Consider the following 14,125-nt stretch of genomic DNA (forward strand, 5'->3'; position numbering starts at 1 on the left):
TTTCCACAGGGCTCTCTGTTCCCTTCCATTGATTTGTCTATTCTTTCACCCCCACCACCCTGCCTTGATTACTGCAGCTTTCTAGTAAGCCTTGATACCAGGTAATGTCAGTCCTTCAACTTTGATTTCTCCTTCAATATTGTGGTAGCTATTCTGAATCTTTGAATAAACTTTGGAATCTGTTTGTTGATATCTACAAAATAACTCGCTGCATTGTGATCAGGGTTTTATCGACTCCGTGGATCAAGTGGAGGAAAACTGACATCTTGACAATATTGAGTCTTCCTGTTCGAGAACATGAAGTATCTCTCCATTTATTCAGTTCTTCTTTGATTTCTGTCATTAAGGTTCTGTAGTTTTCCTCATATAGATCTTGTACATATTTTGTTAGATTTATACCTAAGTATTTTATTTTGGGGGTTACTGATGTAAATAGTATTGTATTTTTAATTTCAAGTTCCACTTGTTCCTTCCTGGTATCTAGGAAAGCATTTGACTTTTTAAATTCTTTTTCTTTTTCTTTTCAGAGAGAGAGGGGGAGATTGGGGTGGGGTGGCAGAGGGAGAGGGAGAGAATCTTAAGCAGGCTTCTAGCCTAACCCCCTTAGGGTGAGGGCCGGATCTCACAACCCTGAAATCATGACCTGAGGGAAAATCAAGAGTCCAATGTTTAACCACCTGCGCCACCCAGACGCCCCAAAGCATTTGACTTCTATATATTAACCTTGTATCCTGAAACTTTGCTATCATCATTTATTAGTCCCAGGAAGTTTTTTTGTCAATTCCTCTGGATTTTCTAAAGACATCATGCCATCTGCAACACAGATCACTTTATTTCTTCCTTCCCAATCTATATAAGGAATCTGCCCAATCTGTGTAAGAAAACTAAGGACCAGAGACGTAATAGAAATTGCCTAAAATCAGAGCCTGGTGCAAGCAAGGTGGAGTGCTCCAGAAACAGGGCTCCAGGCAGGCAGGCAGAGGCCCAGCTAGAATGGTCTTTGAAAGGCCAAGGAATCTGGCAGTGCTGGCTATCGAAGGGTTTTGGTGAGGACTTCCGGGTAGGAGATTTCAGCAGGGCAGTCTATCTGGGATCCCCAGCTTCCTCCTCGGGGGGCCTCCTCCTCCTCCACCACCACCCATCCTAAAGGGCCCCCTCTGCACCCCCTAGGTCTCCGCGGCACCAGCCCTCGGGCACAACGGAATGTACCCCAGTCTGCTCCCGAAAGAGTAGCCTCGTGCGGGAGGGGACGCTAGCCCGGGGCCCCTACCAAAGGCCCCCGCGACCCGCCCCAGCGGAGCACGGAGGGCCCTGCCGGCTCCTTGGCATCCGCAGCACCTACCCCAGCACCTAGCCTCGCATGCACGCTCGGGTGCGAGGACGCAGAAGCCGCTGCGCGCCGCCAACCCGGAGGACTGGGCTACGCGCCACCGCAGCCAGAACTCGGCGCCCGGGCACACGAGGTGCAGCAGCGGAGCGCCCACCCCGTGCCACCGCGCCGGGCGGGGCGGGGCGGGGCGGGGCGGGGGCCGGCTGGGGACCCCGGGGCGGAGCCGAGCGCGGGCCGGGGCGGGGCGCACCGGGCCGGGTCCGAGGCGCCGAGCGGAGCTGCGGGGGCGGAGCGCCAACTCCAGCGGGAAGACGGAGACCGCGACGCGCTGGCGAAGCGCGCTGGAGCGAGGAAGAAAGGACACCCCGTCCGCAGCGCCACGGCACGCGCCAGTCGGGGTCCCCCGGGACGGGAGCGAGCGGCCAGGGCAGCTGAGCGCGGGAGGAGGCGGCCCGGCAGGTGGGTGCGAGCTCGGCTCAGTCCGGGTGTCGCTGGGTGCGGAGGGGGGCGTCGCCCGGGATGGAGGCGCCGACGCCCACTTTTCTCGGGCGGGGGGTGGGATTCCGGTGGCGCTGCCGCCCGCAGCTTTCCGGGGACGCGGGCCGGCTCCAAGTGCGGGAGTTCGCGCCGGCGAGGGCGCACCCAGCCCGGCCCGCCAGGACAGGGCGCGCGGGCGCGGGGGCGCGGGGCCGGCGGGGAGCCCCACGCTGCAGGGCAGGGCCTGGGCGGGGGGCGTCGCGTTGAAAGGTGCGCTGGAAGGGAAGCGGCTCGGAGGGCTCCCGCGCACCGCGTCCTGCCCCTACCCCCAGCGCTCCTGGCGTCCGGAGGCCCCGCACGCGTGGCTTGGGGAGCTTGGCGCTCGGACTCGATTCCCGCCCTTGCTGGGCGGCGCCTCCGGGACCGCGCGGCCGCGCGGGGGTGAGGACGGGAGGCCCGGGGACGGGAGAGGCTCCTGGAGCCGGTTGGTCGGGGGCGGGGAGCGCGTCCCGCGAAACGTGGGGCCGGGCCGGCGCCCCCCGGCTCACGCGCTCTCCTCGGGGTCTGGGCGCTGGAGAGCCTCGGAGCGCGGAGGTCGAGGGGGCGCGACTCCCGCTTCCCTGCCTCCCGCCGGGCGCTGGCTGCGGGATCGGGGCCCCGTGGACCCGGACGGAGCACGGTCCCGCTGCGGACGCCGCTGGGAGCCCGTCGTCGGAGGGGTCCTTACCTCGGGTGCGCCGCAGGTTGCAGTGGCCCGGCCCCCCTACTGCTGTCCCTTCTGCGACGATTCCTGTCCCTGGCTCTTGCCCTGCTCTGACAGGCCTGGGCCAAACCCACTGTCCAGTTTGGTCCCAGCCTTGCAGCCAGCATCCCGCACTTGGGGTCCTTTTCAGTTGTGTTAAGCGGGGAGAGGGAGAGGCGGGTCACAGCTGGATGGCAGGGGTCCTCATTCTGCAGGCTTGGGCATGAGGGGGGCGGTGCTGAGGCCCTCCGACGCCCTGAACCCAATGGTGCTCCGCCTCCTGAGGGCTCAGTACTTCGGAGACGTTATTGCCCCTTGTCATGGGCATCTGGAGGTATTGAGAGCATAAAGGACTCCGCCAAGAGGGACAGTCCAGCCCTCAGGCCCTCACCGACCCACCTTCCCCCCACTCGCGCCCTCCTTGGGGGTGCTTTCCCTTAAAGTGGAGCAACCACCACTTTCAGACAGGATATAGTGCCTCCCGGTCAGGGTGGGGTCTGGTGGGGAACCAGGTAGGAGTCTGGTGAAGGGGACAGAGCGCTGATCAGAAGAGTGGGGGCAGGGAGGAGAAGCAGACCAAGCATTTCTTTTTAGATCTGGTTCCCAAAGCACAGAGGAGCAGCAAGAGAATTCCCTCCCCCTCCCCCCACAGTCCCCTCCACCTGCAGAATCCTGGGGTGGAGCCTCATTCATTCATCCTACCCACTCCATCCAGCCCCCTGTACGGGCCAGGCTAGACAGCAGGAATTTGGTTTACAGGAAGATCGGGACTCAGACAGTATAAATCACTGGCCCAAGATGACTCAGCCAGTTCATGTGAAAATGGATTTGGTGATTTGCACGTCCAAGGTTTGGCCAAGACATAGGGAGCAGTGCTTTGGAGGAAAGACCGACCCTGCCATGTCTCAGTCCTCGGGTGTCATTGTCCTTGACCAACAGATGGCTCAACTTTGTGACTCCCGTGGAAGCCTGGGCCGGCTGCAGGGAGCAGGCTTATAAAACTTTTAGAAGACACTGTGGGAATTGATGGTGGGAAAAGGGAGCGTGACCGGCAGTCACACTGGTCCTGGCCTCTGGGTAAAGGGCAAAGTTGCAGGTTCTTCTTGGATATCTTTGGAGAGTCCAATTCTTCCTATGCCCAGTACCTTCTGACAGCCAGTGAAAGATTTCCCAGTTTCCAAATATCATGTCTCCTCCGCCTGTACCCCGGGTAGTTCAGTCCAAGGGTAGTCACTGGGTCTGGTTGGCCTGTACACCTGGAGAATACTACCAGGTGTTCTCCTGCATGCTGCCCACTGGTTGTGTCTCCTTCCAGAGCCCCAGGATGGCGTGTTGACTCTCCTCAGGGATGTGGGCAGGGTGCTAGGCTCAGTGAGTTGTGACCGCAGGAGGTCTGGACCCCCCTGGCTCAGAGTGCTCCGATCCACACACCTCTCCACCTGCAGTCTTCACCATGGCAGCCCAGGATGGAAACACCAGTTTTGCACCCAACGTCAATCCAGCTCAAGATCACACCTCCTCCCTCCCCTTCAACTTCAGCTATGGTGATTACGACCTCCCTCTGGACGAGGAGGAGGACATGACCAAGACCCGGACCTTCTTCGCTGCCAAGATCGTCATCGGTGTGGCACTGGCAGGCATCATGCTGGTCTGCGGCATTGGCAACTTTGTCTTCATCGCTGCCCTCGCCCGCTACAAGAAGCTGCGCAACCTCACCAACCTGCTCATCGCAAACCTGGCCATCTCTGACTTCCTGGTGGCCATCATCTGCTGCCCCTTCGAGATGGACTACTACGTGGTGCGCCAGCTCTCCTGGGAGCACGGCCATGTGCTCTGTGCCTCTGTCAACTACCTGCGCACCGTCTCCCTCTACGTCTCCACCAATGCCCTGCTGGCCATCGCTATCGACAGGTGAGGATGTTGGTGGGAGGGGGGCGGGGTAAAGATGGGCGCTGGGCCAGGCTGCCCCTTCCCTCACTTCAGCTCTGACAGGTGGGTGTTGCTGCAGATCTGAATGCCTGCTCACCTATCTGGGGCAAGAGGAGACACAGATCTCTGCTTGTGGCTCATGGTCCCCCCCAAACATGGTCAAGACTGAGGCTCCTGAGCACCCCCAGCTCTGGGCCGTGCCTGCAGATGCCACATCTGCCACAGATAGGCATGCCACGTGACTATGAGTAGCCTCAAGTACAAAAGCAAAAGCAGCAAGTGTAGGCAACTTACTACTTAGAAGCCATGGGAGACTTCACCACGGGCCCTTCCAGTCGGGATAACACGTGCCAAGTTTTTCCTGCAACCATTCCCAAATCAAGCCCTAGAACATTTCCATCACCTAGAGAACTCCCTTGTCCCCCTGACCAGTCAGTCCTCTGCTTTCACTCAGCATAGTTTAGTTTTGCTTGTTCTTAAACTTCACAAAAACGGGATCCTAGAGTATTGTACTCTTTTTTTCTGGTGGTTTTGTTATAGAGCTGATTTTAAAATAAGGTAACAGCTATTTGTAGAAAAGAGGGAAGGACATCCTTCCCTTTGTTTTCTTGCATACATCCACGTGCTCATTTGCATACATTTGCATGAGATGTTCTGCAAGCCCTTGCTCTATTATATATTTATAAAATTTATAAAATTTCTAGTAGCAGCTTATGACAAATCTTACACACGTTTTACTTATGTAAATAGCTGTAGGTCAGTGTCAGACCACCACTGGCTATGTTCCAGGGGGGCGATGTGTAAAACATCCTCTTGTCCATGGAGTGTCAAAACTCATTTTGATGATGTGTTTTTTCGAACATCTTTTTTCTTTTTGGTTTCCTTTCAACTCTTCAGTTTTTTCCTTGTTCTTGGTGCTATTTAGATTTGTCATTCTTTTTAATCAACCAGTTGATTATTTTCCATAATGAAATACACATAGAGGTAGTGGAGCCATCTTCTTTTTGTAACATAATTCCTGCAGGAAAAACAATTTTGTTATTACTGCTCTGAGGCTCTGCAGCCCTAAAACCAGTGTTTATAAAATGTAACTGTCAACCAACTATACCAAATTCCCCAGAGCAAGTGATAAAAGGCAGATCCCTAGGCCCCACACAGCCCAAAGGAACGAAAATCCCTTGTGCTAGGCCCCAGGAATCTGCATTTTTATCCAATTCCCTGAGTGATTCTGATGCTCACTCAGGTGAGAGTTATCACTGTTCTCATCCTCTTTCTCCCATTGAAACCTTTATCTTTATAATGTTAGGGGGTTTTGGCAACATAGGAGTTTCTTAGGAAGCAACCATCCAGTTAAACATAAAGAGTAGTTCCAGATACACCATTCCACCCATCACCCAGGCTGAAACAATTACCATCATTCTTTCTTTTTTTTTTTTTTTTAAGTTAAGTTTTTATTTGAATTTCATTTAATTAACATACAGTATAATATTATTTTCAGGTGTACAGTATAGTGATTCAATAATTCCATACGATACCTGGGGCTCATCACAAGTACACTCCTTCATCCCCATCATCTGTTTCTCCCATCCCCCACCCTCTCCCCTTGGGTAACCACCAGTTTGTTCTACATTGTTAAGAGTCTGTTTCTTGGTTTGATTCTCTCTTTCTTTTTTTCCCCCTCTGCTCATTTGTTTGTTTCTTAAGTTCCACATATGAGTGAAATCTTATGGTATTTGTCTTTCTCTGACTTCTTTCCCTTAGCATTATACTCTCCAGCTCCATCCACGTCATTGCAAACGGCAAGATTTCATTCTTTCTTATGACTGAATAATAGTCATTATGAGTGTGTGTACGCACACACACAGTATACACTAATATATATGTGTATATGTATGTATGCTAATACATATTTATATTATATATACATACCACATCTCCTGTATCCATTCATAAGTCAGGAATACTTGGGCTGTTTCCCTCATATGGTTATTATAAATAATGCTGCAATAAACACAAGGGTGCTTTGAATTAGTGTTCACCATTTGAATTAGTGTTTTTGTATTCTTTGGATAAATACCCAGTAGTGGGATTGCTGGATCATAGGGTAGTTCTATTTTTAATTTTTCTTTAAAAAAAAAAAAGATTTTATTTATTTGAGAGAGAGAGCTAGAGAGAGACAGCACAAGCAGGGGGAGGAGCACAGAGGGAGAAGCAACTCCCTGCTGAGCAGGGATCCCAACTCGGGGTTCCATTCCAGGACCCTGGATCACGACCTGAGCCAAAGGCAGATGCTTGGGATCCCTGGGTGGCGCAGCGGTTTGGCGCCTGCCTTTGGCCCAGGGCGCGATCCTGGAGACCTGGGATCAAATCCCATGTCGGGCTCCCGGTGCATGGAGCCTGCTTCTCCCTCTGCCTGTGTCTCTGCCTCTCTCTCTCTCTTTCTCTCTATCATAAATAAATAAAAATTAAATTAAAACAAAACAAAACAAAACAAAAAAAAGGCAGATGCTTAAGCGACTGAGCCACCCAGGCGTCCCTATTGACTTTTCAAGGAGCCTCCATACTATTTTTCACAGTGGCTGCACCAGTTTGCATTTTTACCAACAGCGCATAAAGGTTCCTCCACATCCTCACCAACACCTGTCATTTTTTGTGTTTTTGATTTTAGTCATTCTGACAGGTGTGATGTGGTATCTCATTGTAGTTTTGATTTGCATTTCCCTGATGAGCGAGGTTGAGCATCTTTTCATGTGTCTGTTGGCCATCTGGGTGTCTTCTTTGGAGAAATGTCTGTTCATATCATCTGTCCATTTTTTAATTGGATTATTTGGTTTTTGGGTGTTGAGTTTAACAAGTGCTTTATATGTTTTGGATACTAACCCTGTATTAAATATGTCATTTGAAGATATCTTCTTCCATTCCAGAGGCTGCCTTTTAGTTTTGTTGTTTCCTTTGCTGTGCAGAAGCTTTTTATTTTGACATAGTCCCAAGAGTTTATTTTTGCTTTTGTTTCCCTTGCCTCAGGAGACATATCTAGAAGAATGTTGCTGTGGCCGATTTCGGAGAAATTACTGCCTGTGCTTTCTTCTAGGACTTTTATGGTTTCAGGTGTCACATTTAGGTCTTTAATCCATTTTAAATTTTTTGTGTGTATGGTGTAAGAAATTAGTCTGGTTTCGTTCTTTTGCATATAGCTGTCCACTGGAGCATGGGAAGCAGAGCCTGAGGTGCAAAGGTGAGGGCTATCCTGGAAATGCTATGCAGGTAGCCAAGAGGACTTTGGAAGCAGAACTAATTCAGGATTCTCTCTCTCTTTCTCTCTCTCTCTCTCTCTCTCCCTCCTCCACCCCAATATAGTCCCAGCATGAAAAGTTTCTCAATAACCAATGCCAGAGAGAATTTCTACATTCCTACTTATTCTATCATCAACTCTTATATTCTAATATTTTATCATCCAGTAACATCTTCCTCACTTTAAAAGATGTTCCAAAATGCAGAGTTGCTATCAAATAAGTCCGAAAGGAAAGAACGCTGGCCTAGGAGTTACTGAGAACATCTGGGTTCCAAGCTGTGCACTTGGATAAATCCCTTATGCTCCTGGGACTTAGTTTCTTCATCTGTGAAATGGAAATAATAATAACTCAGCAGAGTTATTATTATTGTCTGGTTCAGAGAGGGTAAACATACATACATAAAGCATGTTGGAAGCTATAGCACTTTGTTAAAACTGATTATTTTCCATGACTTGTCTGTTGGGAAAAGGGACATCCACAAGGTCTCTGTTACCCTCCCTGTGCCTGGATGTGCATTTCCTGAGATCCACACTCTCCTAGGGTCCCTATGAGTTGAAATAACATCTCTTCTAGGTCCTCCACACATGAACCTCACTCTTCTTCTGACTGTGGCATCCAGAAATACTCATAGATATCCCTTCTTATATTTCTACATCATAGGACAGACATGTCTTACCAAAGAGTAAAGTGAAGTGCGCAGGGAGGCCTGTGTCTCTCCCACCCCTGCTATGTCAGGGTTTGTAGGTTTATCTAATTGAGTATGAAGCAGTCCCTATGCTCACAGATGAAAGCCTCACTATCTAATTCTAACAAAAGTGAGAGTTTGACCATCCATGCTTCTTATCATTTGCCTTATTTTTCACTTGATTTAGAACCTGAGTGCTACTTATTAGGCTCTTGTATTATAAAGCCTAAAATTACCTGGGCTACTTTACACCTTCAAGCCCCATAGGGCCCCAAGGTCCCTACCCATGAAGTCCCCTGTTCTTGCCACATATACCCCTTCATCCAGCAGGAAAGGCTCCTGACCTGTTATTCCTGTCTCAGCTGGACCAGCTGCACCCCCAGTCCTCAACCTGATGGGTTTCCCCTCCCTGCCAGCTGGCAGAATTATTCAAACAAGCCAATCACATCCTCCCATGGGAGTCAAGGGTCACTTCAGACCTCTTGTCACTATAGCGCCTGCTGCCCACAGCCCCCGCTGGTTCGTTTTATTCCTGAGTACAACTCCCCTGTGGCCCTGCATAGTGGGCAGTGTCCCTCTTCCTTGGCTGGGAGTATATGAGACTAGTTAACTGCTATTGACCTCATCTGCCTGGCATCAGGTGTTGTGTGGTCATTCATCTCCTATTTAGGTCAGGAGAATCCTGCCTTCATCAACAGGGTGAATAGGAGGTGGTCAGAATCTCAATATCTTCATGAAGCATTCCCAGACTACATCACTAACATAATGACCATGTCTTTCTTCAAGTTGGCTCTTAACCTATCATTTGGTTATTCTAGTTTTTGTGTGGAAGAAAAGGTCTCTGAGGTCAAGGCCTGTGCCTTCCCTTACTTGTTTCCATATACATCGGTTGGGCACGCAGCAGGACCAGCAACCTGTTGTGCGTTTACCAGGTTGTAGCAGATGCAATTGATGCCCCTGTCTTATCCTTTTGCTATTGTGACTTCGGTGCACACCTGTCCACTCCCACTAGCCAACACCTGCATTTCTTTGTCTGATGGCCTCCTCTGTCTCCCTCACCAAAGACTTAAAATTGTTGGTATACAAATATCCCAGTTCCCTCTCACTCCTGGGTGAACTGCGTCTGCTCCAGGGGCTTAGCAGGAATAAGCATCAGCTGCCTACAGTGAAGGCTTGCTCAGTAACGCAGCCTATTTTGACTGCCTTCCCATGCCCACCCCACAAAGGGTGCCAACCTCTTTCCCAGGCAGTATTGCTCACTGGAAAGAGCAGGATAAAGCCTCATGCTGTGTGCTGCTTTATGATGTCAAGGCAATGTCACACACCTCATCTGAGTTTGAGACAGCACAGGGAGGTGGGTGTAAAAGTTTTGTATCAGGAGCCTGGACTCTGGTCCCTGCACCGAGTTTGGTCAGATCATTTACTTCTCTCATTAGACAGATTCCTTAGATTCCATGCCAAGCCCACCTGAACTCTCCTTCCTTCTCTGTAATACAGGATGACACCTGAAGGGAGGAGAGAGACAGCCCTAATTCACTGCCCTGAGAAGGTCCCCACCTCTCTCAGAGCTTCAGAGCCCTCCTTTCACCTCTAACCCATGATTATTTGGAATAAAGAGTTTTGAAAGTATTAGATTCTTGGGCAGAATGCCAAGACAAAGCCAAGGTGGTATCAATAGGACGAACAATAATAGTGCTGCCTATATTCATTGAACATCTGCTACATCCGAAGCATTTTACAAACATACTCATGTTTAATATTCACAGCAGCCCCACAAGGTAGGTGTCACTTTATCCCATGTTGCGTTTGAAGAAACAAATCTCAGAAAGGCTGAGTGATTCACTCCAGACCCCAAAGCCAGTCAGGAGGAAAGCTGGGATCTAGTCCACCTGTTTGACCAAAGCCTGTGCTGTTTCCAGTAAACCGCTGCGCTACTCCAAATGTCAAATGATGTTGCTAAAATAGGACGAAGCTTGTCAAAGCCGGATAATTACACAGGGACTCGTTGTGCCATTCTGTCTGCTTTTGCGGTGTGTTTGCGCTTAGTTCCAGACGAATGTTTGCAAGCACACGTCATTATTACTGACGGCTTGCCTCCCCACACCAGGTATCTCGCCATCGTTCACCCCTTGAAGCCACGGATGAATTATCAAACGGCCTCCTTCCTGATCGCTTTGGTCTGGTTGGTGTCCATCCTCATCGCCATCCCGTCGGCCTACTTCACAACGGAGACGGTCCTGTTTATCGTCAAGAGCCAGGAGAAGATCTTCTGCGGCCAGGTCTGGCCGGTGGACCAGCAGCTCTACTACAAGTCCTACTTCCTGTTGATCTTCGGCGTGGAGTTCGTGGGCCCCGTGGTGACCATGACCCTGTGCTACGCCAGGGTCTCCCGCGAGCTCTGGTTCAAGGCCGTGCCAGGCTTCCAGACAGAGCAGATCCGGAAGCGGCTGCGCTGCCGCAGAAAGACGGTGCTGGTGCTCATGTGCATCCTCACGGCCTACGTGCTGTGCTGGGCGCCTTTCTACGGCTTCACCATCGTGCGCGACTTCTTCCCCGCCGTGTTCGTCAAGGAGAAGCACTACCTCACAGCCTTCTACGTGGTCGAGTGCATCGCCATGAGCAACAGCATGATCAACACCGTGTGCTTTGTAACGGTCAAGAACAACACCATGAAATACTTCAAGAGGATGATGCTGCTCCACTGGCGTCCCTCCCACCACGGGAGCAAGTCGAGCGCCGACCTGGACCTCAAGACCAGCGGCATGCCGGCCACGGAAGAGGTGGACTGTATCAGGCTGAAGTGACCTGCTCGTGTTCCTCAGCCCAAAACCCAAAAGCGACCACTCTGAGCACCATCCACCCGTAACCAAGTTCACACTTGGCTGCCTAAAGGAAGGACAGCCGTGTTCCCCTCCTCACTGCCCTCAAGGAACTGGATGCTTCTCAGTCCCGAAAGATGGTGGGACTCAAGGCAGGTAACAGAAACTGACTATGGCCTAGCTTCCTGTGTGCTGGCCACACCAGTGAGATTGGCTGAGTCAACAGGAGCTGACATTTACCCATTTCCTACTGTGGGAGAAAATTAAATAACAAGAAAAATGGCAGTAGCTATTGGAATCGCCAAGCGATGGCCAGTCAAGGGCCTCTGATGGTTATCTGCACTCACTCTCCATCTCCCTGCTCTCACTCTGTATCTTATCAATGCAGGAAGGTCAAGAGGTGAGAGAATAAGCCAGTTAGGTGTGACAGAAACATAAGGCGGAAACATAAACATCAGAGTGTGGGGTTTACTGCCTCATGGGAAGAGGACTCATGCCATCACATTGAACTTTCCCACTTGGCTCCCCCCACCTCCGAAGGATAGTTTCTAGGATTCTGGCTACGAGAAAAAATATTTTCTCATAACCAGGGCATTGGTTATGTACAATGTTGTAATTTCAAAGGAAAGGACCAAGATATCTCTTTTCCACTGATGCTTTGAGAACTCATTTTTTTTGGGTGAAGACATGTGGTCCTGAAATGAGGAATACATCCAGTCCCTGACACCTGAGCGTAAAGGATTTTGGGGCTGTAATGTCAGGGAGGCTGGGGACAGAGGAAGGGGTGGAGCTTGCCACTGGTAATAAACGTAATCTATATGGCTGAGGTCTTTTTTTTTTTCTTTTTTTTTTTTTTTTTTATGGCTGAGGTCTAAGTGACTTAGCAATCTAAGGTCTGGATCACTTTCTACAACAAATCCTCTTTTTTGAGAACAAACAAAATGAGCTCTACTTGGAAAGGAGAGGCCTGGGTTCAAGCCTGAATTCTAAGATCCATGTGACCTGCATGCTTACTCTGTCTGCTTCATTGAAATCAGGGTGATGAAAACAGCTGTGCTATCTACCTTCCAGGACTATTGGAAGAGCCCATGGAGGCCATAGTTTGAAAGTGCTTTTTAACTCTACCAGTGGTGAGAATGTATACATGCTATTGAACAGTTTGGATAAGAGAAACCCCATCCACTGTGACTAAATGTGAAGAAACACTCCCACTTTTTCGTTCCTTGTCTTTGGACCAGAGACCCCTACCTGAATCCTTCACAGTGCAGCCTGTCCCCTGGGGCAGAAAAAGGAACCCCTGTTCTGGGTTATAATGAGGAAGATTTAACCTCAGAATTTCAGACCACCCGCCCCTGCTGCCACCATCGTCTTCAAAAGTTTTGACAATCTTCCCTGCATGTCGTGAAGCAGCACAGCCCAGGGCTGCACAGTGTTAGTATTATTATACATCTGTGGTGATTATATATCTATGTTCTTGATCCTTCCTGGTTCATTTTAAAGCAGAGACTACAAATGGTACCTGGTTTGGGATTGACCCGTCCCCATTGGGATAACTCCTACTTTTCTCTAGAGAAAGGGTTATTGGGTTGTTTGCTTGCGTGTTTTTTTTTTTTTAATTAATTGTTGGTTTGTTTACCCAACAGTGAAGCTTCAACCAACATTTCCTTCCATCACAACCCAGCACACTCCCCTTCAACCCAATCATTTGTACCTCAGGAGATGCGCACTGACTTTAATATTAGCGTAAGCCAAATGGTTTGCAAGTTCTAAGTTTACAAAAATTACACAATGCATTTTAAAGCCAAGCAACCAAGTATTTGGGGTTATCTGCATTTTTATACATACAACTGTGCTTTTATTTATTTCCCCCATCTTGACTCTTCTCCTAATTAAAAGATTCTTTAAGAGTAGACTGTGCTACAGTTGTGTCTGACAAAAGAATTCAGCCCCTTTTTCCTTTTTATCCTAAAATGTACCATCCTCCTTTCATTTAAATTTAACTGAAACAGCTTTTGTAAATATCAGTGCGTATTTGTGATTTTTCCAGTGAATAAGTGTTATGTTGTTATCTAATTAAATAATTAACATATGGAATCTTAACCACAGTGTTCAAGTGTTTTCCCCACTAATCTTTTATATATGTTAGTATATTTAGATATAAACAGTATGTCTAGATATAAACCTAAACAGTTCAACCCTGGAACAGAGAAGCAACGTGTTGAAGGCATATTTAGAATAGCTCATGCCAGCATCCGGCCTCCCGTTGGTTACATCCCTCAAGCTTTACAGCCCAGGTGTGGATTCATGCATGCAAAACTACTCAGTGCCTCTATTACCCTTTGTTTTAAAATTGTCTTGTTTGTGTAATGAATACTACTGTCTGCATGGAGACTGTCCATTCACCTAATTGGTGTTAAAGTAATAAATAATAAATTAATTGCACTTATGTTTCCTCTCTTCTTCTCAAGATGAATTGATAATAAGTTTAAGATACTTTAATGAGCTTGGCTATATAAACATTTATACATACTATTATATATGGCAAATTTTATCTCATTTGGCAATCCAGGTCCATTTCTTTGGCCAGAATAAGAGAAAAGATGACTTTGGGATGAAGCTATTAGAGGTTTTTCTTTCAGCATCCAATATCCGAATAAGTTGATTCTCAAACTAAAGAAATCAAAAAATGGCTTTAAGCTCTCAGGCATAAACACCAATTCCAGACTTAGGAGGGAGAATGTGACATATGGGAGGTGATTGGAAAACTTTAAAAAAGAGTTTCATTTATAGGGGAAAATGATGGCTTTGAAATGTATTGCTTCAATTTAACCATTATTTTCCCTTGGGCTC

The 14,125-nt window shown here is 48.8% G+C and overlaps 1 protein-coding gene and 1 long non-coding RNA gene across 2 annotated transcripts; one reads left to right on the forward strand and one right to left on the reverse strand.

Annotated features, from left to right (window-relative positions):
• Positions 1-1,600: 1,600 nt before the first annotated feature.
• Positions 1,601-13,717, forward strand: PROKR2 (prokineticin receptor 2). The gene is made up of 3 exons (XM_077872299.1): positions 1,601-1,789; positions 3,865-4,460; positions 10,564-13,717. Exons 2-3 carry the CDS (start codon positions 4,003-4,005, stop codon positions 11,258-11,260), a joined length of 1,155 nt encoding a protein of 384 aa, XP_077728425.1. The 5' UTR covers positions 1,601-1,789; positions 3,865-4,002; the 3' UTR covers positions 11,261-13,717.
• Positions 5,190-9,689, reverse strand: LOC144298000 (uncharacterized). The gene is made up of 3 exons (XR_013365003.1): positions 9,327-9,689; positions 6,408-6,479; positions 5,190-5,496 (listed from the first exon to the last, which is right to left on the reverse strand). It is a non-coding gene; the product is annotated as an uncharacterized LOC144298000 (long non-coding RNA).
• Positions 13,718-14,125: the final 408 nt, after the last annotated feature.

This window comes from Canis aureus, chromosome 26 (assembly GCF_053574225.1).
Source record: "Canis aureus isolate CA01 chromosome 26, VMU_Caureus_v.1.0, whole genome shotgun sequence".
NCBI lineage: Eukaryota > Metazoa > Chordata > Mammalia > Carnivora > Canidae > Canis > Canis aureus.